General features: G+C 38.7%; 1 protein-coding gene across 1 annotated transcript in view; it reads right to left on the bottom strand.

Annotated features, from left to right (window-relative positions):
* Nucleotides 1-26,583, bottom strand: part of LOC140241668 (adhesion G protein-coupled receptor A3-like) — a 159,825-nt gene that overhangs the window by 11,406 nt on the left and 121,836 nt on the right. The window contains exons 5-12 of the mRNA XM_072321411.1: nt 24,757-24,828; nt 19,275-19,438; nt 18,626-18,849; nt 8,482-8,632; nt 6,576-6,781; nt 5,885-6,031; nt 1,475-1,569; nt 469-712 (exon numbers count right to left, since the gene is read on the bottom strand). Coding sequence (XP_072177512.1) covers nt 469-712; nt 1,475-1,569; nt 5,885-6,031; nt 6,576-6,781; nt 8,482-8,632; nt 18,626-18,849; nt 19,275-19,438; nt 24,757-24,828 — 1,303 coding nt within the window. The remainder of the gene's footprint in view (nt 1-468; nt 713-1,474; nt 1,570-5,884; nt 6,032-6,575; nt 6,782-8,481; nt 8,633-18,625; nt 18,850-19,274; nt 19,439-24,756; nt 24,829-26,583) is intronic.

Below are 26,583 nucleotides of genomic sequence, written 5' to 3'. Positions count from 1 at the left end.
ATAAAAGCAATCAAATATTTTTGCTTGTCATATTCAACATTACTTTGCATATTGATTCTACGTAACTAAAAACACACAGAATTCAAGTTACCCGGCCAGGCGCAAAAAAAAAAAAAAAAATGACTCGCATGAAAATTTCCACTTTTACATTATATATCATTACTTGTTAACACACAACTGTTATTAGAGTGCATCTGAGTTGTACTTCATACCACCATCTGATTTTGCTGTATATCCAGTAACTGGGCTACCAACATTCACATATTAAAATCAGGGAGATTCAAAAGCAATTTCAGGAAGGCAAGTATCATGATGCATCTCAATGATCCAGAAAAACCGCCAAAACAGGGAAGCTTTAATTTTTTTTTTTTTTTTTTAAATCAGGACATGAAGAAGTAAGTAATCTTTCAGGGAGTTTCCCACAGTGTCAAAGAGACTTGGTAAGTCTGCAATACACGCGCAGCTCACCCCTTTCGTCACGTCCAGCTGTGCCGATGTGACGTTGCTCATGTGGCACTTCACGTTCTGCCGCGTGAAGTCTGCCAGCTGCCCCGGGCCAGGCACGAACGCCGCGCACAGCATCCCGCTGAAGCTGTTGGTGGCGGCCATCTTGATGGCTCGGACCGCAATGTTGGGAGCGTAGTGGTCGATGTCGATGCTCCGCCCGACTTTTAGGACGTTGCTGGCAAAGTCCTCAAGTGCCTCCACAATCCTGAAACAAATTTGATAGAAAGATAGATAGGCAGATCAACGAATGGATGGATGGATAGAGATCTAGAAGGATAGAGAGAGAAGATAGACAGAATATCAAATATTAGATGGACAGATAGAGACAGAAAGACAGCCATAAAGACAGACAGATAGAAAGATGACAAAAAGATACGCTAGATACGGATTGTATCAATGGACACACAGACGGACATATATTTGGATATGTAGAGAGATGAATTAGCAGATAGACAGATCACAATCACGATGAAGATTTTTCACATAAGGTCATAAGGTCATTAAATCAGTTCTTATGGATGCAGTTTTTTAATAAATCAAGAAATTGTTGTAGTAGCTCTCCCTCTGCACTCTCACTTCTTACTTCTGCAAACATTTCATAAAAAAGTTAAATCTTGAGTGAGTGATGAATGAAGAGATGACACCAAAAAAAAAAAAAATACATATGGGAGCAAATTCAAACTTTCACCTCTGAACAATGAGAGAAAAAAAAAGAACTTGTTTTTTCCCAAGCTTCATCACCATGCTATTCATAAATCTCCTCAAGTGATATTTTCTGAATGTTCACATAAAGCAACAAAAACTTTGAACAAATAGTCAAACTCCTGAAAAAGATAAGGGGTACTTGCGGTTTGAAATTGCAAAAAAAAAAAACCCAACAACAACAACAAATCAACAAAACCCCAAAAAATAACTCCCAAGAATATTCATGGACTTTTTATTCCTATACAGAACTGTAGGAGCTTACTTTGTGCAGGATCTGTCGTGGGCCTGACTCTCTGCCAGAACACTAGCATTGGCTTCCATCAAATTACTGGCAATGTTGATCATCACTTGACCAAGCTGGTGGAGTCAAGGGAAAAAAAAGAAAGAGAAGTCATGAATTCAGAGCCAGAGACACAGAAACCTGTGCCAAGTTTGCATTAGGTCTTTGTCCCCGTGGTATAACTGGACAGACAAACATGGTCTGACACACGCACCAAGACAAAAGATTTAACATTTCTCCTGGAAACATTTCCTAACACCCAGCATTTAAACTATATTGGTCCTTTCCTACCTCCCTGGCATTACTACATTACTAAGTGTTCATTTGTTCCTATGTCAGGGGGTTGCCGGAGAAAGAGAGAGACAATTCTGCTCATAAATCAAACTTTGCCTCTGGTGTTATAATCAGGGAGAAAGGCCCACAAAACACATGAGCATTCTTCATGTAGCACCCTGGTCACATTCCGCCTGATGAAAAGAAACAGTGGTGCCCCAACCCCTCCATAAATGTTTAAAAAGACAATGACTCTAGCTATCGTAACTAACAATTTTGAAAAAAAAAAAGTAATGCAATGAGTGGCCTGATCTATACCAATATGTAATGAATTAAACAATGCAATTTTCACATTCAGACTCTCTTTAGGGAGAGATGATTTCTTTAAATGATTTTTGTTTCATTTTGCTTATATTTTCAGGGGTTGGGAGCAGGAGTAAGCACTATTTGGCACATGACATCATACTTCAACAATTTGCCTGTTACACACAGTAGTTCGGAAGTAATGATTTTCATCCCAAATGACACAATTATCAATGTGATATCTGTCTACTTTCTGCTACCCCCCCCCCACAATAAAGTGCCAAATTCCCAGAATGATTTTGATATCTCTGCCCCTTGGTAGTTTTAGCACTCCCCAGAGACATGTATCATGCAAGACTAGAAATGTCGCTATGGCGACTGATGCCTCCGCCATAATGCATGATTCTCCCAATAGGTGTATGGTACAATGTCTTCACAATGTGTGATGACTGGCAAAATATTGAAATGACAGGTTTGTCAGAAATATCTTGAATGTGCACATTCCTTGAACTAGGTTTCCTATAATTGTCTAAGAGTGCAGGTACATGTATTTGGGGAATTGAGGATTTTTACCTGACTTCTGACCGACCCTTTTATAAGTTTATGCATTGAGTAATTTTCAAGGTATGAAGAAAGAGTATAATTACAGTATAATTTTTTTTTTTCCATTTTAACCTGGCCTTTGACCCTTAACCTTTAACCTTTGACCTTCTGGCTGGAAATTTCCCAGAGAATCTCCATTAGGTAATAAATGTATATATCAAGTTTTAAAAGTAATAATGCAAGCATTGCATACACTAGTATATGAGGGAAATAGTAAAATTTTCAGTTGACCTTGACCTTTGACCCCTGACTACTGACCCATGACCCCTACATTCCCTAGATAATCCCTGCCAGTCAGTACATGCGTATGTACCAAGTTCCATGAAGATATATTGAACCATTTGCAAGAAAGTGAAATTGTAACATTTTCACCTAACCTTTGACCTTTTGACCTTTGACCTTATGACATGAAATTCTCTCTGGAGAATCTTTATGCCGTAGCACATGTCCACACTATTAGTTTTAAAAAAATACCTTCGGACATTGCATGGATATGGGGGAAATAGCAACATTTTTAGCATTTGACCTTGACCTTTGACCTCTTGCCAATGTCACTCACATCTACTCAACTAATTGCCCCATCATACATCATCCTTGGACCAAGTTTGGTGAAAGCTGCTTCATCCAGTTTTGAGTTATCAAGTAAACAGATAAAATTTAGGATTTGACCTTGATCTTTGACCTTTGACCTCTGTCCAATTTCACTCACTCAAAAACTCATCAAGTAATTTTCCCATCATACATCATCCTCGCACAAAGTTTGGTGAAATTTGCTTGATCCAGTCTTGAGTTATCGCTTAAACGGATACAATTTCATGATTTGACCTTGACCTTTGGCCGATTTCACCCAAAATCTAATCAAGTATTTGCCCCATCACACTTTATCCTTGGACCAAGTTTGGTAAAATTCCAGTCAACATTACTCAAGTTATTGTGAAAACGAATGCGGACGGACTTACGTACGGACGTCCGTACGGACGGACGGACAACCCAAAAACATAATGCCTCCCGCACCACTTCGTTGCGGAGGCATAAAAATTCACACAATCCTTCATCTCAATTTCACAACAAAGCACTAACACATACTTAACCCAAATATTAAAGCTGATAAATCCTTGAAAATGAAATAAAGATTAACCCTTCCAGCACCACAATCTTTCTTGCAATGTTAATGTCTACCCACCACGGGAGGCAGTATACAAATGTGCTTAACTTTTTGTGTGCTTTTAGAGCTGATTGGCACGGAAAACTCCGTAGCATTGTACACATTGTCTAAAGTCCCTGGTGCAGAAAGGGCTACAATGAAAGTGTATCTTTTCATATATTCTTAACAAGGATTTCAACTTTAAAAAAAAAAAGTACTTACAGAGATAAATGTAAAGAGGGTGATACACTACTGACAAAACAGAAAAACAAACAAACAGATTTTTAGACACCCATATCCCACATGCACACACACATTGTAAAGGCAGCTTTTGGTAGTTCAGTGATACTGTACACGCCATTATTTTCGCGAATGACGAGGTCACAGACATTTTCGCGAGATGTTGTTTTCGCGAATCAATGAGGACGCTTACGTTAATGCTCTATTAACAAAGCGCATGGAGACAATTTCATGTGTTGTTAAATTCGCGATCCAACTGCAATTTGCAAAATTCGCGAAAATTAAACCCTCGCGAAAATAACAGCTTATACAGTATTTGAACAGCACATGCCACATGCTCACAAGGGATTAAGAAAACATGAAAGAACAGAGCAATGTAATGTCCAACCGCCATTACATCTCTGCTTTTTATACCTAATTTTGTCTTTCTCTTCAATTTTGTGAGAAGCTATCTAAACAAACAAACTGCTTTTGATGGCCTCTTATTAGGAGGCAGATAAGGGAGTGTGAACTCAAGTCAAACCTACCATTCCCCGTACGTCCCCAGGTCCCTTTAATGCGAAAACGCTGTTATGATCATTCATGCTCTGGAAGAGAGCACATGATTGCTTTTGGCAGTGGCGAGGCGTCAACAGCCGGGGAACTTGATGACACAATACTTAAAAGCTCATAAAGTGAGGATTGAAGTTAAACTGGATAAAAAAAAAACAAAAAAAAAAAACAGACACCAAGTTGGCTTTCTGCCTCTTAAAGCTACACTTCTGGTTTTTCTGTTTCTTTTTTTTTTTAATTAATTCATTAATTTTCAAACTGTATTTTAATATCAATATCTATGATTCAAAGGAACAAATCTTTGATGTAAAAATATCCACTTCCATTTGATTTTCATCAAAATTGTTTTGATACAGAGTGACATATGACTACACATAACTTGCTAGAAGTCGTATCACTGTTTAGCAAATGAAGTTAACCAAATTGTAACCACTGAAGTGATCGAATTGCCAAAATGTTTCAATGAAAGCACTTTAGTACCACATAATTGTTGAGGACATTCTTTGTTTTTTTCTCTCTTTTTTTTTTGTTGTTGCCAGTAATACACAATACATATTGTAGCTCCAACTAGTTTGTATGTCATCCATATTGATCTCCTATAAATATCACACATATCTGTTTGCATCATACTACAGTGAATGATTGCACACAAACACAATAAAGCTTTTCATACATGTTTGCATTGCTATGATCGGATGCCCACCAGAATTGGTGACGAATGAATTTCTTGCCACCTTGTTTGCCACAAACATCTGCTCCTTTGGGATCAAAGTTCCAAAATGTCCTGCATCCACAGCCAAGTGATTCAACCGTTATAACTCAAGACAGGCTCAAACGGCTGCATCCATCTTCATTATGTGGAGAATATTCAATCTCAAGGCCAGATAAATCACTACCCTTTATAAAAACACAAACCACAGCCAGACCGCTTCATCCATCTTTGTTCATAGAGGACTGATCGATATCAAGGCTTGGTAAATCAGTATCTTTATCAAAACCGTAAATTGGCAACACAGCACGAGTAATCACACCGTACTGTTCCAAAGTGAAGAAGATTTGGCACATCAAAGGAACTGAAATTCTGCTTGAGCATACCTCTGCATCAGAGTAATGACATGGTTTGAGCGGAATCGCAGGTACGAGTAGTTTTTTCTTGTCAACGGTTGAATCAACTGAGGACCAATTATCTACTCATTGATCTGCACGGCCAATTTGAAATGTCTACTGCGTGTACTCCTCTATCAATCTCAAGAAAAGATAATATATTTGGGTCTCACCTCTTCACTGGTGAACCTCCGCACTTTCTCGATGAAGATTCCGACAAAACTAACAATCAGCTTGTCGCTAAATGTGTGAGCATCTGCCGTTTGAACCTCAACTTTCCGTGCTGCCTTCAGCGCCATGCTCACATTGTTGTACGAAGCCTGCGAGTTGAGAGAGAAATAAAACAGGCTTTAAATCTTCCACCCTACTAGCATCTGAACTCTTTCAAATATGCTGCTGTGATAGACACTTTCAACAGCTGACATGTACAGTGCAAAGAGTGTGAACTCAATGATAACACTTTTCAGGTAGAAAGCTGTATTTACACAGCTAGAGAAAAAAGAGGAAGAACTCCTAGTACATTGAAATTATTCAGGGAGAGACCATCATGATCCAATAATAGTGCAGAGCAAATACAACAGTAAGTGATGATCAGCACCCTCACACTCAATGACTCAAAGCAGTTATTTTGTCAGAATGTCAGACCATGGGTAATAATGAAATATAGTAGAATATTGAAATTTTCATGATAAAAATATTTTACTCCAGTGAGCCTCATTTCTCATGTTGCCTTTGATTTCTTACATTGTACAATCAATTCTTTTCTGTTTGTGTTTTTTTTCTCATTGTTTTCCTTTGTTTTAGTGGGGGGGGGGACAAAGATGGTTGCAGAATATATGCCAGCCACCTTGTGAAAATACATACCAGGGCAATTTTCTCCAGCTCTATTGTGGTTGGATCAATGTACTGACAAATGTCCGTCTGGGGGTCCAGCCATTCACCTGTGTCCGTGCAGAAGCGCTTCGCAGCAGCCCCGCCGCGATCGCTGTTCTTGTACTGAATGCCGCCCCCATTGGGGCAGCGAATGGAAGCCGTTCGTGTGGGGATGGTAGTGGGCCAGTGAAATGATCCTAGATTATTGGAGGGGGGGGGGAGCACATAACATCAGTTAGAAAAACAAAATGAGGATAACAGGTTCACTTATCTTGGGAAAATATTAGAGGAACTGAAATAGATAAATGTTGGTCTTGTCACTGGAAAAATAGTCAACTGCATCCTATAACACAATGAGTGAAGAGAATGAATAAAGAAGGCTGCTAATAACTTTCAGTATGAATTTTTCTTGAACATGATGTGATTGTTGAAAACCATAATCCACAAACCAAAACTGAAACAAAAAAATCCCCATAAATGCAGATGCCAGCACTATCATCTTGAGTGTTTAGATGGAGCTACTGAATTAATCACTAGCACCAGTCACACTACGTGTACTGGCAAAACCTTTTATTTAAGTTCAACTTTGAAAAACTCTTTGCAAAATTCGCTCGTCCATTCACACTGCCAGCCAAAATTCTCAAAGTTTCTGTTTTCGCAGTTTGGGTCACTGCTGCACATGCGCAACAAAGAAGAAAGCACCCACCATCTGATATCTATTGATAGCTAGGAAGATAAAGCATAAACACACACGTACATATGTACATCCTAATGAGCGCACCCTTTGGAGGCACCACTGCATACAGGAAGTGGACTAGTTGTATGACCAACTTTTCAAAGTTCCAGTTGCAAGCATTCAGACTGGACAAAACTTTATGAACTTACACTTAGAGAACTTAAACTTTGTGAAGTTTTGCCAGTGTGACCACAGCTAGAGTATGTTTAAAATCTATGCTGCACAGACTGTCTGATACTGGCAGTTTTTGACTTTTTTTGAACAATAAAGTGTAATTCAAAGGAGAGAAAAAAAAATTGATTTCAAAGATTTCGTCAATGCATTATCAAGCCGTCAAAATATGTATAAGGACATTGTGTGATTACTTCAAGTTTTGTCCCACATATGTATTCCTGCTAGCGTAATTGGTAGCAAACTCCATGAAGGGGTGATGTTATGAATATTGAACAAGAAGAGATAATTTTGTCATGTCTCCTTTACAGTCAACACAAATCTCTGAAGATAACTCTTGAAATCTTAAAGGTAGGGGATACCTTTCACAGACCTCCCAAAATGCAGCAAAACATTAAATATGAACCTCAGGGGACTTGTTTAGGCCACTGCTGAGAAATTTGGAAGTCAACAGTTATCTACAATTTGAATAATGCACAAAACTCAACTACTCATTAGTTCTGTGTGTCAGCCACACTTAAGTTTTTTGGTGCAGTCTTCTGTATTTTTTTATCTATAAACACAAATCTAAAAGTATAAGAGCTGATGTAATAACATATAGAGTGTGTGGCAAGAATGTATATAGAAATGTAAGTTTTCATGAACTTTCTTCACAAAATATACATGATGGACACACATGCAGTGCATGGGTCTGCAAAGGTAGCCTAGTAATGTACTGGAATTTACGGTGAGCCCCGAAAAAAATTCAATTCAAAATCTAACGGTCAATAAAAATGTACTAAATGTTACCTTCCACTTTCAATACTTTATGGGAGTTTCTAAAATGATACTCTCTTCAACATACCACTGCATTTATACAACTCTTCATTTAAGGCATGCAAATGGGATTCCCTACCTTTAATGACCCCCAAACTATACAACTGGTAACTACTAGCTACAAACAGTCACCTGACATGTGAATTCATCAAATCTTATGAATCCTTCCCCCACCTTTGTTGTTGTGTGTGGTGTCTTCTGAACATTTTTCTGAAAAGTTGCCAAAGACGTAGAGGTCCAGCATCATGTTGCGGTTACCCTTCCTGGTCCGAACCCGACATTCCATCTTCCACAGCCCTGAACTGTCCATCTGGATCTGGTCAATCTGTATAAAAAAAGAACAGAAATAAATATCAAGAAAACAATGGGATCTACAGATTTTAAGAGACTTTTGTCCCGATTTTTTTTTTTTTTACACCAGTACTGCGTAACTTCAAATACAAATAAGTGATTTACAGGTGTAAGTATCCCTGGTGAGTATTTAAGATTCCAAGTTACAGGTTATTCCTGGTTACTGTAAAAGTTGAAACTTTTTTGTGCAACCAGAAACCAGTGCGAAAATAAAAACGCACAAATATTTTTGCACGTCGTATGTTCGACTAATAAATGTCTTGATTCCGCGAAATCAAAAACACACAAAATTCATCTTACACAGCCGAGCGCAAAACATTACTTGCATGAAAATAACCACTTTTACAGTATAGGAAGGGAACCCAAAACTGAGTCTTGAAGGGGAATAGTGTATGGTGAGTCACTAAAAAAGGGTTACAATCTGTCAAGACTCTTCCCTTTAAACACATATGAGGCAGCTGAATGTCATTGTTGCCATTTAACAGTGGTTAATGATGATCGATTTCTAAACTAACAGTATATTCTGCTGAAATTAATTCTATTAATTTTTTTTTCTCCCTCTGGTATCAATTAAAATCTCCCCCACCCCTCTTACAAACACACAGATACAACGTACACATATAATGCATATACAGGTACATGTACAATGTATTAGCAATCACACTCACACATACCGAGAAGCATTGTAATAATCAATTAGGCACTCCCTCATCCTCACTCCCCCCCCCCCAAAAAAAAAAAACAAACTAGAAATGTCACTACAGCGACTGGTTATACCCCCGCCAAACAACATTTCATAAGCTTTGGTCAAAACAACATTTCATAAGCTTTGGTCAAAAAACTGAGGAAGTAGTTAAATCCGCAAGATCTTTCCTTGATCTTCTGCCATTAATATGCCGTTACCATGGCAACGTACTTTCAGGTACTGTCGAAAAATGCGTCTTGCACATCTACAACCAAAGGCACACATCTGTACCAAGTTTCATGGAAATTGGGCAAAAACTGAGGAATTAGTTTGCAACACAAAATTTTCAATCATTTTGGCTCATAATATGTGAGCGTGTTACCATGGCAACATACTTTTTGTAACTGTCAAGAAATGTGTCATGCTGACCTATATCCTAAGACAAACATTCAATATGAATTCCATGAGAATTGGAAGAACACTGATGAAGCAGTTTTGCCATGAAGCATTTTGCCCTATATTTTACCAATAACATGCCGTTACCATGGCAACGCACTTTTTGCCACTGCGGAAATATGTGTCTTGCACATTAACATATTCAGATGAACATCTGTACCTAATTTCATAAAAATTGATCAAAAACTGTGGGAGGAGTTCGCGACGCAAGATTTGTACCCATTTTTGCCCATAATATGCCGTTACCATGGCAACGTACTTTTGGGTACTGTCAAAAAATACGTCTTGCACATCTACAACCCAAGGCACACATCTGTGCCAAGTTTTATGGGAATCGGTTGAAAACTGAGGAAGTAGTTCGCGACGCAAGATTTGTACCCATTCTTGCCCATAATATGCCGTTACCATGGCAACGTACTTTTGGGTACTGTCAAAAAATACGTCTTGCACATCTACAACCCAAGGCACACATCTGTGCCAAGTTTTATGGGAATTGGTTGAAAACTGAGGAAGTAGTTCGCGACGCAAGATTTGCAACGGACCGACCGCCCGACCGACCGACCGCCCGCCCGACCGACCGCCCGACCGTCCGCTGATTCCTATATACCCCCTTCAAACTTCGTTTGGCGGGGGGATATAAAAAGAGACCAAACAAACAAAAGACAATATGAAATGACAAGGTGGGTATACTGTGAATTTAATATTTTGTGAATGGAGAATGTATTGCAAATATAAAATGTGTAAATATTCTCTGTCACAAAAATGATTTCAAAATAAAGTCGATTCATGCCATAAACATAACAATAAATTTAGTCTGTACTGAGTATGATTCATATATCAGGTGATGTTTAACATTTTTTTTTTTTTGGTGCTTGGCAGATAATATTATTGACAAACAGCTCCCCAGTGAGATGGAAATAATCTCTTTAGAGAAAAATGTCCAAGAAAAAAAAAATGGATTTAATCACAGCAGACAGAGTTGCAATTTACTATGCAAATTACAATGGCAAGCATTAAAAAGGCTTACCCAGTAATTAGTTTGAACATCATAATAGGGATCTCACACAGCTTCTACTGGAGGCCCCTGATATAAACATTTTTAAATTTCATGACTGACATATTACTGTGTATGCCATATATTCAGTGAGTCTATTTTTTTTTTTTTTTTTGGTGAATCTGGACTTCCAGACAATTTGCGAGTGGTTAAATTTGCAAATCGTGGACTATAGCACTGAATGGAGAAATGTATGCGAGCGTGTCACATTCATGTCAGGATCAGAGTCAATATTTTTGCGTGTCTTAAAATTTGCAAATAGCACCTGACTTGGGAAAGTCGTAAAAATAAAAACCTCACAAAATATTCACACTAAACAGTAAACTACTCATTTCATTTGAAAAAACACTACAACAGTTTGAACATCGATACATTATCTCACATGTCTTTTACTGGAGACCCTGAGATTTATAGTAATCTTCATTTCTTGACTACCACAAAGCTGTGAAAAAGTGCTCATCTTGTTTGACAAACAAGTCTAGAAGTTTGTGATTTTTCTTGAAACTAAATAAAAAAGGATCAAACTTTTTTTCCCATAGGAATGTGACAGCCATAAGATTTCCTACTACAAATCACAGACAAACACAGACAGACATACACACACACACACATACATACATACATGCAGACACACATGCATACACTGTAATTTCAAGACGATTTTTTAGTGACATTTCACACAGTGAGCAAAGTTGAAGTATCAGGTCTAGAACATCACTAAGAGCATGACTCTTGAAATGCACTGAGCTGTTTAACAACTGCTATGATACGTTAGACAGAGACATTTTGAGCATTTCAGCCATTGCAGCTTGCCTAACATTTGCTGAAATATTCATAGACCTGTTGCTCTCTGCTCCTCAACATTCACAGAGAGCCGATCTCTCCCTGTGGCACATTTCACTTAAATACTTCATGTCCCAAAATGCCGCAGTGCACGAGTCAAGAGTCATCGCGATGAACTGGAGCACGCCAGGAGATAAGGGGAAGGTTCATTTATCTACAATCTGCAGTACGACCTGACGTACAGTATCTTTGAACGGCATGTAGCCAGAGTGACAGATGGGGCCTTGCCGAGATTCTTACTCAAACCGTTTTCGCTTTCTCCCATGCACGTTTTACGGGAGATGAGCCACAGTGAGCATGGCTTATTCATGATGAAGAGTGTAAGGGAGTGAGCCAATTCTCAGCATATGCACACCGCTTGAGCTTTCAGTTTTAAATGCGCACATCCATCACGAGGCAAGCGGCGCGAAGACTCAAGACATCTCCGTCGTGATACGCAAAAAGAGGAAAGGCATTGATCGTAATCTAATGCCCGGTCAATCTTGAGAGAATGGGGGTCCCCCGTCGCACAATGTTTCACTGTTTTAACCCTTGTCATAGCACATCATCAAAATGATGCATGCCCGTACTTTTCTTTCCTTTTTTTTTTTCTTCTAATTCTCAGTTGAAGAAAAAGCTATTTTAAAGAAAGAAACAAAACATTCAAGTAACAAGAAATGACTCAGCCAGTGTTGGTAACACTGTTAGACCAATTCTCGGCAAGATACAACAATCTAAATGCCAGTTTCAGATCATCTAACATAATCTTTTTCAAGTTCCTAAGAATAAGCTGTCCTGATCTCTCATTAACTCACTGACTCTGAAAATTGGTAGCTCCTCATGGATTCAATAACAGAGCTGGCATAGGGTTAATTATGATGTGACTTTTATGATTCTTTTTTTTTTTTGAATGACACTGCACACTTTTGAGGCACAATAAGGTTTTTGACACCTCTAAACTATGGTAAGATGTATGTGATGAATCTTCAGGCACTTGTCAAATAAAAAAAAAAAAAAAGATGGTTTGTACACACAGAATAATCATGGCAAAATTACAACAGCTCTTGACAGCTACTAGCCAAATGTGTGATAAAATCTTCATATATTTTACAGGGATGTACACTTGTAGATAAGACAACACTTTAAATACACACAAACATACCCACACACAAACACACACACAAACACAAGGAAATACATTATATACTTTTGCAAGTTCATTTGTGGCAATACACGGTAAGATAAATATTCTTGGTTTTCTTTTTAGATAAATAAAACAGCCTGAGAAAAATCATCACTGGAACACAACTGTGAACAATGTGGCTTCAGAATGATTCAACGGTATATCAAGGTTTGTTTAAATTATGAGCTATTAACATCCCACAAGAAATCCACCAGAAATTGTGTACGGATTGCAGGGACCAAAAGAGTAAACTTTACATCTGCTGTGCCATGGCCAAGCTCTTAAAAACATTTCTTGGCACAAAATTGTTCCTGGAATCAAATGGCTAATTGTTCATTTTGATCACACACTACCCCTATATGCTGACATCGATGTTAGACTACAAATCACCACATGACCTTGACACTCAGCAGTACTTAGGCATACATGTCCTTGTAAAGAAGTGACTCTGATAAGGATAACTGGCAAAGGATTGGACAGCATAAATTCATCATGGCTTAAGAAAAAGGATGCTGCATTTTATATATGAATTGGTTTCTCATTTTTGGAATAGTTCCATGAGTTGAGGTGAAATTTAGTCTGGCTGCAATGGCGAAAAAAAAGGGCTTCTTGAGATAACATAAGATTGCAACTAACAATAACACATTTAATGCATGAATATGATACAATGTACTTGTCTCATGGATCTTTGGTGAAAACTGTACTCTAGTAGATGGCCAGTGATAACAATTTCCAATGAAATCCACGGCTGGTTGTTGCTGAGTATTTACCTCTTTTTATTTTTTCCCAAAATGAATTGACCAAAGGGTATTTTCAGCTTCAGAAAGATAAATATGTTTTCTTTTTCTTCACTGCTATAAATTTGATTCATTATTTCCTGTTTTTTTTTTCACATACTGTCCCCTGGCATTTTTTGACAAGGAAATTACAGAGTACACAAATTATTCAATGTTTCATATTGAATACAAAATTCCTTTGCAACAAAGCAGCGAAACAGCAGCAAAAGAGCAAATTCAATACTCCCACAACAATTACCCACTCAAAAGATTTTTGTTTGAAATTCTCAATTTCCTGGTAGTAATCTCTTCCGCACACAGAGACACAAACTCATCAGTTCCAATGCTGTCAAAGCATCTACAGCAATGTAACACCACTTTGCATACATATAAGCAGGGCCTTCCCACCTCCCTGATATAAGCAACTCCATACATGCTGCCCAGTGGACATCCATTTATGGCCTGGAATTGAAGTGAATTGAATTGAATTTGTTCAAGGGTGCGAGACAATGGAGAAATAGAGGGAGTGCTGATTGACCTTTAATAGTCTTCCTCCAAAGAATAGGAATTATGAGGCAAGTTTATAGCTCTCCCCGCTTTGATTCAATTGGACAAGCTTTTGATAATTTCCGAGCAGCAAAACATTCACCTGGAACATCATCACTTTTTTACAGAAGGATGGTGAATGGTAGTTCTGGATTAATTTGGGGTAAATAAACCTGCCTCAAATTCCCAAATCGACTAGCATTTCCGACAACTCTGCCATGGAGGGCTTTCAATAAGTGTGGTTAATTTGCCAGTGATAAAACGTCCCCGCTTTAATAACAACATTACTTTTAAAAGCTCTCTCCTCTCATGAAACGTTTGAAAAGAACCAGAATTTGATGATGACCAACCAACTCAATCTGACGGCAATCACTTCGACACCAAAACAGTTTTCAGAAATGCCAGATAGGAGAGGAGAAGGAGCACTGTGAGTGTAAAATTTTATGAGAGAGAGAATGAGGGGGAGGGGGGGGGGGGGAGAGTACAGAAAAGAGACAAAAAATATAGAGTTAAAGAGAAACAGACAGTGAGAATATGACAGCACAGGAGAGATACACTCTGAGAATGAGAGATAATCAGAGAAAGGGAGAGAGAAAGATATATAGATATATATATTTATATATATATATATATATTTATATATATATATCTATATATATATATTTATATATATATCTATATATATATATTTATATATATATATCTATATATATATATCTATATACACTCTCACAGATACTGTAGATACATATATGCCTCCATAAATACGTGATGCAAAAGAGTGTTTACTGCTCTCACTGCTACATTAGAAAACTAGAACACCAATCAATCACATTTCATTGCGCAGCTTCAAAGTGTTTCATTTTGTTGTTGATTTTCTTCTTATGAATACTTTATACCTACAATATAGCACACTTGCGCACAGAGCACAGAGAGAAATCTTCATTCCTACGCTTCAACAGTACTGCAGCCAGCGTACATGATGGAGCCATTTGCTGGTGGAAAAAAAAAATGGTACCTGGTTGTGTCGTACACACGAGTAATGGCACTCCAAGGATTCACAAATGTAGCTCAGTGGTACCATAAATAACTGCAAATCAAATTTATGTCACTTTTTAGCACAAATGAGCACGGGGGGGGGGGGGGGGGGGGATCGGAGGGCGAGGAATGCCTGATACACAGTCTTATGATGCTGGCAAAAATGCTAGCTTTATAATTTTGGAAGGCCATCAAAATATATTGTGCAAATGTTAAACTCCTCTGTAATACCAGCATGATAGAGGATTACTATACAGCGTTTAAGTCTGTTTTCAATCAAGTAATTATTTTCAGAGTTCCTTTACATCAAAGTAAAACAGGTTAGATTACATACATTAAAAAAAAAATGCAAGTAACCTCTCATTTGCCTGAACGAAGAAAGGGTCATAGTTCATCGACATGTGTCAGCTTGAATCAAATGAGAGGCATCATGTAGCGTAACTTGTAAGCATTTGATTTCTCTGACTGAGAGAGTATATACACTGGAATTGAAATACATGTTTTGTGTAAAATTCGTACGTGTGTGTGTGTGTATTTGTACATACATGTAAATTCGTACATGTAAATTTGCATAAATTACTTTGTTATCATGGCCCAGCTTAAGGGCAGCTAGCCTTCCAGTTGAGCCCTTACACTTCTTTAACTTTCTTTTTCCTTTGATTTTTTTTTCATTTGGTTCTCTGTATGGGGTTGTATGGTTGTCAATATGCTAATGTGGTTTTGCTTTGTAAAGCCTTCTATGCATGTTATTTAATGAAAGTGTTAGATAATGAACTTGAAACGTTTTCACGACATTAACAGGTCTTTCATTCTAGTGTACCCAGTACCCTTTAATCATCCCTATTCAATCACATTACTCAACACAAGTCATTACCATTAGCAACTATGCTTAGTGTACATTGCCTTTGTTTGTTTGTTTGTCTTTTTTTTTTCAATGCTGTCTGACAAGGGTTAATTGGAGGGTCATTTGAGTTAAGTATCATGCTAAATGAACATGTGGCACTACTAATTTTCCATTAACATCATATGGATGTAAGTACTGTATGACAGCACAGTCTCAACTGAATGTTAGCTGCACTTTGAGCACTGAGAAGCAAATAGAAGCAATAAGCTCAACGGTTATACTTTCATCAAGGACGCGGACAGATATTGGTATGCAAAAAGCGCCTCGCATAGTACATTCAGGGGAACCATCACTGATTCAAGGCCTTGCCAAGAGCTGCATTTTGATGTGCTGCCCTGCGAGAAACTTGAATGTGGCTGAAAGCTCACATTAGCATATTGCCTGGCATCAGTCAAAGGGTGAACATAAATCACAAAACAGCTCTCCTGAAAGGCAGCAAAAGCACCAGAATCCATCACTACTTCTGTGAGAGAGTTGAAGAGGTTCAGCGCCTTCATGAATAATTCATCACGGTTGGTGTGTATCAACTTGCTGCATACGAATATACCCTTCCCAGCTGGCACCTGATCTGATCTCCAGGGTGTACATTTAAGTAAGCTTTATGAATATTCACAGCAAGATTAAAAGGATGACAGTTTTCTTGCTCCCTGTAAATCAAGCCCACTCTCCCATTCAATAAATGTCACCATTTCCTTCTTAAAACTACCAATTTTCAAATGTGTTGCAATCAGGACAATCTGAGCAAAAGGCAGGACAAGATCTGACATTACGCCGATATCACTACATGGCTCCGCACATCCGGATTTACATCAGAGCGACTGCACGACATTTCAATTTCAGGGACACTCACTAAGGCTGATAATTCTTCTCATTTTGTGGGCCAATTCTTCATCGTCATTTCAGACTGGTGTAAGGCTATGAAGGGCTCACGCAACATGGAGAAAGTGACTTATAAACCTTGTACAAGCTGTGAACCATTCTGAAAGCACCTCTTCGTATTTAAAGGGAAGGATAGGAGCACTGAAGGGAAGACAGAGGAGGAAGAGGTGGAGGGGTAGAAGAGGAGGAGGAGGAGAAGGAGGAGATGGAGTAAGGAATGGAAATGAGGCCAAAAAAAAAAAATTGTTGCATTGGCGTAACATGAGATTTTCAAATAGGGTCGGTCGGGCGGATTTTTTTTTGTTTTTTTTTTGTTTTTTGTTTTGGCTACCTGCATTTTACGTGTATAACTCGTGCTCAGTAAACAGTTACAACTGCTGCACCGTATGCGCTGTGTTCATCTATTCTACAAATCATTTATGAGGCCGATATTACTCGAAGTATACCCCTTCACAGAATTCAAAGATGTTGAAATCCCTATCCTGAATGTTTTCACTTCATATTTTACTATTTTGACTTAGATAAGATAGATGCAAATTGACCCATATGTACGATCTTTTCATCGCACACGGCGATCTCTATTACAGTCCCACATATACAGATTCGTGTAAGTTCTCCACACAAGAAACCTATGGCAAAACTGTGCACAATACATTGCAGTCTGAATGCTAAGTATACACTGTATAAATCTTGATAGAGTACGCGTCCGTGTTGGAAACAGATGACCTACTGATCAAGCGAGGCTATGCGAGGCGCTAGCGAGATCTCTCCACAGAACTCTTACACAGTGTAAGAGTTCTGTGGATCTCTCCCTCGTACATCCGATATCCCCAGAGCCGTTTCCACTTCCGGGTTTTTTGCGATCGCGATCGCAGTCAAGAAGATACTTGATATCGATAGCAAAAAAAATAATAAAAAAACATAGGGTCGGCGGAATTTTTAGGGTCGGGCGGGTTACGCCAATGCAACAATTTTTTTTTTTTGGCCTGAGGAGATGGAGACAGCAGTTCAAGGAGAAATACAAAGGGAGGTAGTCAAGAGGCAGAACAAAACAGAGCAGAAGGAAAAACACAGGAGGGAGAATAAAACGTTAATGCAGAAAGGAGGGGGGGGGGGGAGAGGAAGGGGTGGATGGACAGACGGATGCAAGAATATTCTAGTAAGAGGATAGAAATGTCACACAAGGGAACAGGAGAACAAAAACGAAAAAAAAGAAAAGAGAAACTAAGACAAGGGAGATGGGAGGAGGTAGGGATGAGAGGACAGGATGTAGGAGGAAAAATTGGAGGAGAAAAGAGGGGAGGAAGGAGGGAGAAGGTGGGGGAGGAAGAGGAGGAGGAGGAGGAGAGAGCAGGTGCAGATATGGTTGAAGATGCTTCAGACAAGAAGCAAATGAAGAACAAGGAGAAGAAGAAAAGTGGGGCCCCATTTCATAAAACTTGTTATCAATAAAAAGTTACGACAGTAAATACAAGCTAATGAAATCTTGCATCTGATTGGCTGAGAGCAAATTTGTCATAGAAATGTGGCAGTTGTTACTGATAATAAGTTTTAGGAAACAGGACCCAGGAGGAGAGATACGAGGATGAGAAAGGATAGAAACCAGCAGGAGGATCATCTTTACCGTGAGGGTGCTGGTCATGAGGGACTGGTCCTCCAGTAGCCGCGTGCTGATGCTGATCCCCGCCGAGCTGTTGCTGCGCAGCTCCTTGTTATTCCGCAGCCAGACCAGGGTCTGTGTCTCGTCCTGGTAGCTGGCGATGCACTCCAGCGTGATGGGGTCGCCCTTGAAGACCAGCTGGGCCTGGCTGGGGTGGATCTCAAACCGGTTCAGCTCCAGCGGATGATCTGGCATGGGAAAGGTTTTGCAATGGATTCCGTAAGTATAATTGAAAAGCTCACAAGACAAGTTTTACAGGGGAAAGTACAAATCGATGCTCCAGGCTATGCCAAGGACTCTAATACGGAGAGGAAAGTCTGTGATAAGGAAAAATTGGCATTATTGACACTGACACAAACATAATACATCCACATTTGAAGGAAAACACATCATGCCTCCAAGTGGGGTGGATTCTGTTGTGGAAATCACACTTACAAAAGCACAAGCACCCAATTATGTTTACTGCCACTCATTATCACTATATACCTTGATCTTGTTTCACAATTTTTTTTTTCTTCACAAATTAAGGTCAGTATCTTTGGCCTTGACAATACCTTGACTCGGAAACTGCCGTTTCACATGCTAACAAACCGATCAAGGAACACTGGCTTACTGCAATGGAGTTGCCCCCTCTTCAGACTATGGACGCTATGGTTCCGCAGCGACTTGGGACTGGCACAGGTGGTGGAGTCACTAATCCTCACCCGGCTGTTTTTCTCCCACCTCACCATCCAGCGCAGCTTGCAGTCACACACCAAGAACTCGGACTGGAAATCTCTACAAATGGATTGATGGAAGGAAGGAAATTGAAAGTGCAAATACAATCAGTCCAGTCAGAGGCACATACTGCACTGTTCACTTGGGATATTACATGCCTTTCAAGCATCTGAGAAACTTGGGGGAAGCAACAGGGAGTGTCCACACTGGGGATAATGAGCATTCTCTCCATCCTTTGTTTTTACATGAAATAATTAACCACAATAAATTACTGCTACAGTTCGTACATTTTCATACAATGACATCTTACAAAAATTAAGCCATCATGTCCAATATCAGATGTGAGGTGGTCTCTGACTAGCAACGACAGATACATTGACATTCAAAAATCAAAGAGTAACTAGAGATTGTAATTTGTCATCACTGACAAATTAAGGTGATCCGATTTTTGTTTAAATCAATGATTCGAGTCCTGATACTGCAAAGTCTCAGCTACAACATATTAAAATCTGAGAGAAATTCACCAAAGCATAAGTAAGATAGTGCTCGCTAAAGAGAGTCATGTCAATTTTCACATCTAAAAAATTCCCTCCCATAGAGATAACACGTCATAGCGAAGATAGAAAAAGAAGTAAATATGACCTTTGACCCCACTTTGCACAGACAAGATGGCATCTGAGCAAAAAGTAGTTATTTTATGAAATGATCCATGTAACATGGTCTTTGCGTGTGCAAAATATGGGAAAGATAGGACAGGTATTCACCAAGATACAAGATGAAATATTTATGACCTTTGACCCTAATTTACATACCCAAAATGTTGTCCGATCTAGTAGTTGTTAGTTTATGAAATAATTTACGTGACATGAACTAAACATGTGCAAAACATGGGGGTGAACGGGCGTGTTTTTCTTGAGTTATTGCAAAGAAAGTTGCAGAAAAAAAGAAATATCTCAATACATAGAAGATAAGCTTTAATTTCAACCAAGTTTTTTATCGTGTTCCCGACATTGTATGAAAAAATCATGGGCAACTTAACGATAGCGCAAAGTCTCAGCTACAACATATTAAAATCTGGGAGAAATTCACTTAGGGGTAAGTGAGCTAGTGCTCGATAAAGACAATCATGTCAATTTTCACATTTAAAAAAAATTCCCTCCCATAGAGATAACACGTCATGACGAAGGTACAAAAAGAAGTACATATGACCTTTGACCTCAATTTGCACAGACAAGATGGCATCTGAGTAAAAAGTAGTTATTTTATGAAATGATCCGTGTAACATGGTCTTTGCGTGTGCAAAATATGGGAAAGATAGGACATGTATTCACTAAGATACAGGATGAAACACTTATGACCTTTGACCCTAATTTACATACCCAAGATGGTGTCCGATCAAGAAGTTGTTATTTTATGAAATAATTTACGTGACATGAACTACACATGTGCAAAATATGGAAGTGATAGAGGCCGTTTTTCTTGAGTTATTGCAAAGAAAGTTGCAGAAAGAAAGAAATATCTCAATACATTGAAGATAAGCCTGAATTTCAACCAAAATTTTTGACGTGATCCCGACATCGTATGAAAAAACTAAGGGCACACTTACGGTAGCGCAAAGCCTCAGCTACAACATATTAAAATCTGGGCGAAATTTACCGAAGGGTAAGTGAGCTAGTGCTCGATAAAGACCGTCAGGTCAGTTTTCATTTCCAGAAAAACTGCACTCCCATAGAGATAACACGTAAACTGGTCAAATTTGACAAGATTAATTTCAATCCATTTTTACGAGGTAATACCGTTATCCAATCAAAATGTTGTAATTTTATGTTTGAAAGAAAATTAAATAAGCTACAACATACTTAAATCTGAGTGAAAACTGACAAAGGACTAGTGAGATATGCTTGAATGAACTTGAAATTTGATGACGTCATTTTGAAAATTTACTTTTTTTACTTTATTAAGGAATTTGATGTCTTTTAATCATTTTGTCAGCATTGCCACCCCATGAAATGACATGTACAACTCATCAGCTTTCACAATATGTAAAGAAAATGGGGGGTCACCGTCCATCCTGACGAGTAAAATCGGATTTAAAATTGACGGTTTTTTGGCATAGTTGCACTGTATATCGCCATTGACGCGCGCGCGGAATTTCAACTTTGACGGGCCCGTATGACGTCATATTGAGTCGGATTGACTTGAAACTTGGTAGAAATTTTCCTTGACATTTCAGACATCCGATTCATGTGAAAAAACGGGAAATTTCTATTGCATATGAGCTGTGCGTGCGTATATGCGCGCGCGCGTACGCGTCCGTCCGATTTTTTCAATTTTTCAAAAAATGCTCCAAATGGTCTGAAACGTGTGCAAAAAAAATTTGAGCTCGATTTGAGCATACACATATTTCAACGCGCGCGTACGCGCGCGTTTTGAGATAAAAATGAATTTTGAGAATATGAGTAGAATTCGCATGACTTGAAATATATGTGACGTAAATTTCATTGAAATATTCCATTTCATTAATGAGATATGCATGAAAATGTGTTTTCATATAATGACGTCATAGTGACGTCACGGTCGACTGATCACTATGATTTTACTTGCGCTGTCTTCTTTGCGACATGATACATATATGGTATAAGTTTGACATTGAGAGGCAATGCACTTTCTGAGCTAACCTCTGCACAACTTTTGTCCAGAAATAAACAATCAGTACAGATACAGAAGGTGATCCGAAGGATATTCGGATCACCTAATTCCGAGTTTGGTGTCTTGTTATTCTGCAAAGAGTTTCATTATAGGCATATCACAATTTATCTGATTTTTTTTCTATGCTCACTGTACAGTACCTTGTTGAACAAACAGAAGACCAAACTTTGTAACTTGCACAATCTATTCTGTTTACTATCCTAAATGTTAAACTCATTTTATAGTCCCTCCCCCCCCCCCCCCCCCCCCCCCCCCCGCAACAAAATAGCTTTCTAAACTCTATGCAGCTCTACTTCTTTCTTTCTTTCTTTGGATGACAGCTGGAATCAAAAACAGCAAAGTCAAATCTTTGATTAACTGCCCACTAATTTTGCTACAAGAAATGCATTTAAATTGCCTTTTATGTGGTGGCCATGCATGTATAAAGAATATCTATAAATACTATCAGATGGAAAATTTGCAGTGCTCTAAGAGTTGTGACAGTTGGATTCACAATTCAAATGATGATTCTATGTAGATCAAACACATCAAATTTCATATTTGTATTAGGAGCTCGCTGGGTCATTGACGACCTAGAATGCTTCGCACAAGAGGGCTGCTTCACGATTCTTCACCTTTACCTACATGTCAAAAGAGGGTTTACTCTGCTTCCACAAATATCATCCATTAAAAGAATATTACGTTTTGGTAGACTGCAGACAGGCATAAAATCATCGGCCATAATATCTGATATCTAGGGCATATCAATAACCATGCATCCCTCTATTGGGATTCTGAAGACCTCGTTGCTGACTGGATGAATGATGTCTACCACAATTCTTGATATCTCATGCATGAGCGAGCATCCATTTCACAATAATGTCTGGTTTAGAACATTGATTGATGAGTTGAATGGTAGTCAATGACCATATCTGCTTGCACTGTTCTATTTATTTTTCCATTTATTTTTTCGGGGGGGGGGGGGGGGACGATCAGTCACCTTTTGTACATTCCCCTCACAGAACAACCCAATATTTAACAGAGGGAGGACATTCACACTACAAATGAAAACTATATTACTATGTTCATATGTAAATACATTTTTTTATTTGAATTACCTAGACAGTCATTACATATTCATCTAAAATAACATAGAAACTTAGAACTGAAGATATTTTCTATGAAGATACAATAAAATGGAAATACTAGATAAAATATACACCTGTGTATTAGTGGTGTGTGCTATCTTTTTTCTTTTCCTTTAAAAAAAAAAAATTAAGGCATACAATACCATATTTAGATGTATGGTGTACCAAACAATCTTTTTATCTTACTTAGTAATATCTTACTCTCAAATTGTACACAAAAGGTGTTAGAAGCTAATTTTACTTGAATGTCTCTCTTGAGATGAAGATTAAAATTTTTTAAAGATGATATCACTAGCATAGCTCATGTCCAAGCACAGTGCAAAGAGCCTGAGATTTCATACAGAAATTATAATGCGGCTATGATGCCACGCAGGAAAAATAAATGAGTCACTGAGAAAACAGAAGCTTATCCACTGAAATACACATCAAACACACTCACACATGCACACACACATACACACAATATGTTCCCCAATGCATGAACACAATACAGTACAGAGATCCAAACCATGGTGTCTTCCTCCGATGCCCCCCCCCCCCAACCTCCTGGTATCAACCCCGGCGCCAAACTGTCCGCCGTTCTCCCCATACTGCGTAATGAGGGCTTTGGGGCCGGGGGAGAGCCACCCCATTTCATTCGACTTCGGCACCCACCACCTTGCCCCTACTTATGTACCCCTCGAGAAAGGAGCACAAACAAAAGAATAACCAAAATAGGGTAACCAAAAGAAAAAAAAAATTATACCTTTGGGCCTTTTTTGCCATTTCAATCTCATTCTATTCCTCTTCCACCACAGCATGAGTAATTACCAAAAGAAACTGTCTATTACAATCTCCATGCTGACTCTCAACCCACTCCCTCAACCCACTCCCACCAATCAAACACACACACAAAAAGAAGAAAATCACCCTATGATGACAAAATATGAGGGGATATATTGCAGGGGAAGAAATTCAATGTTTTTTTGCATGTCACTGCCTTCATATAATGCATTATGGAGATTGATGATGGGCGAAAAATCCATCGCAAGTCTCACTGGTGTGTTTTGGGTGACATTCAATATTTGGATACCTGATTAGGAGAGAGATTCCAAAGGGGCCAAGGTTTTGTTGATGCAAACACATTTTGACATAAGGTCTGTGCGTCTGTGATTGAAATACAAAATTGAAACGCACACGCAAACAAGAAATGATGATTCTAAGAACCCAGTTACGCTGTAGGACGGGAAGTCCGGGATCTTTGTTTTTTCCTCTTTTCTTCTCCTTTTTATCTGTCTATCTGTCTCTGTATCTATCCATCTTTCTTTGTATGACTGCAGTTTATATTCCTGAATGCTCTTCAGATTTTTGCAATCTCAGAAGTTCTTCTCCTTTTCCATATTCTATATTAGCAAGAGCAAAATTGTCCGGAGGCACGAACAGCCACCATCCTGTTTTCAAGTACTTTCTCTGGGTACAAATGTTATTTCCACAGGAAATGAGAAGGACTTCAACACATAATCTTAGAGCAATCCTTAACACTTGGCCTCAAGAACTACTTACACTTTAGACAGCTCCGTCAGCCGCTCAAAGGTTGCCTCAGCGATGGTCGAGATCTGGTTGTGCGACAGTATTCTAAAGGGCAAAAAAGAAAAGAAAGAAAACAATAAGCTCATATCATGTAACATCACTTTCCTACGTGTATGCTATAGAACTGACTTTCATTATGTCCATATGGCTAAAGGCATTCAATCACAGGCACAGAATAGATTAATTTCTCGACAACATGTTACTACTTTCACAATATTAAAATGAAATTAAAGATAATAAAAAGTTTTGGTACCTCAAAAGTTTCCCTGAATTTCCGTGTTTCAGGTTAAAGTATCTATCATATAACTAACACTGTGAGACTAACTCGCCCCAAAGTGCTCTCATTTTTTAGTAATCATGCAATTAACTGCGACCAGCAGCCCCATACGCATAGCGTAATGGGGCCTCGCATTGTAGCATTCAGGATCATGACAGATTTAGTATCGCGGGTAAATATTAACTTAAAATCCACAAAATTCTTCAATTTGAAGACTTACCAATTAAGTTGAAGTCTTGAAAACAGGCTTCGGGCAAGGTTTGGTTCTGCCAATAGTCCCTTTCTCTTCGAATTGATGACTGAATGTGACTCTGTCGAGAGGACCTTGGGAGAGCTACATACACTGATTACTACGACCAGCGCATACGCACACATCACATGCGAACAGATTTCAAATCCATGAACGGATAAGATGTTTGTGTACGCATGCGCTGGCCGTCAATTCAGTGTAGCTCTCCCAAGGTCCTCTCGACCGAGTCACATTCAGTCATCAATTCGAACAGAAAGGGACTATTGGCAAAACCAAACGTTGCCCAAAACCTGTTTTCAATACTTCAACTTAACTGGTAAGTCTTCAAATTGAAGAAATTTTTGGATTTTAAGTTGATATTTACCCGCGATACTACATCTGTCATGATCCTGTAAGCTACAATGCGAAGCCCCGTTTAGCTATGCGTATGGGGCTGCTGGTCGCAGTTAGCTACACAGTATGCGTATGGGGCTGCACGCTGCTGGTCGCAGTTATCTTGCACAATACGTGTACTACCTCGCCGCCGCCGTACGGCGGCGGCTCTGGTACGAAACCATTATTGAATGATTACTAAGACATGAGAGCACTTTGGGGCGAGTAAGTCTCACAGTGTTAGTTCTATGAAAGGTACTTTAACCTGAAACACAAACTAAGACAAGGAAATTCAGGGAAACTTTTGAGGTAATACCAAAACTTCATATTATCTTTAAAAACGGCACAGCAAAAGTATTTTCAAAAAATCCTGAGCATATAGCATTTAAGACAGATTTATATTCTTCTTATTTAAGACAGATTTATATTCTTCTTGCTTTTCTTTTTAGCACATGCATTAATAGCTGTTAGTGAGATTCCAAAGAACAATCAGGAATATACTTGTGTGTTATGTGCAACTTGACAGTTGCCCCAAATAAGATCCCAACCAGGGAGGCCTTTGTATTCTATAGTTAACCCACTGAAGACTAGTCTCGAGTATATCCAGGTAGGTGTCTATGGGAGATGCGCATTACAGCAAAATCAGTTCATCCTCAATGGGTTAAGGACATGAAGAGAAATTTCTACTTTCAGGGAGACTCCTGTAAAATCAGTAAAACTTGGCAACTCCCATGATACAGCAAACTTGCAGACATGTCAACAGGTTAAAGAAAGAGGCATTGAACAACATTCTCTACAAGTTAGTGGTAAAGTCTGGCTGCACCTCAAAAAATATAAATAAATTGCTAACTCTCAAGGTGTGTGCTTTAAAGACAATAAGAAGTTTTGGTACCTCAAAAGT

Source organism: Diadema setosum, chromosome 18 (genome assembly GCF_964275005.1).
Source record: "Diadema setosum chromosome 18, eeDiaSeto1, whole genome shotgun sequence".
Lineage (NCBI taxonomy): Eukaryota > Metazoa > Echinodermata > Echinoidea > Diadematoida > Diadematidae > Diadema > Diadema setosum.
The sequence above is the reverse complement of the archived record's forward strand: the minus strand, read 5'-3'. Positions and strand labels throughout refer to the sequence as shown.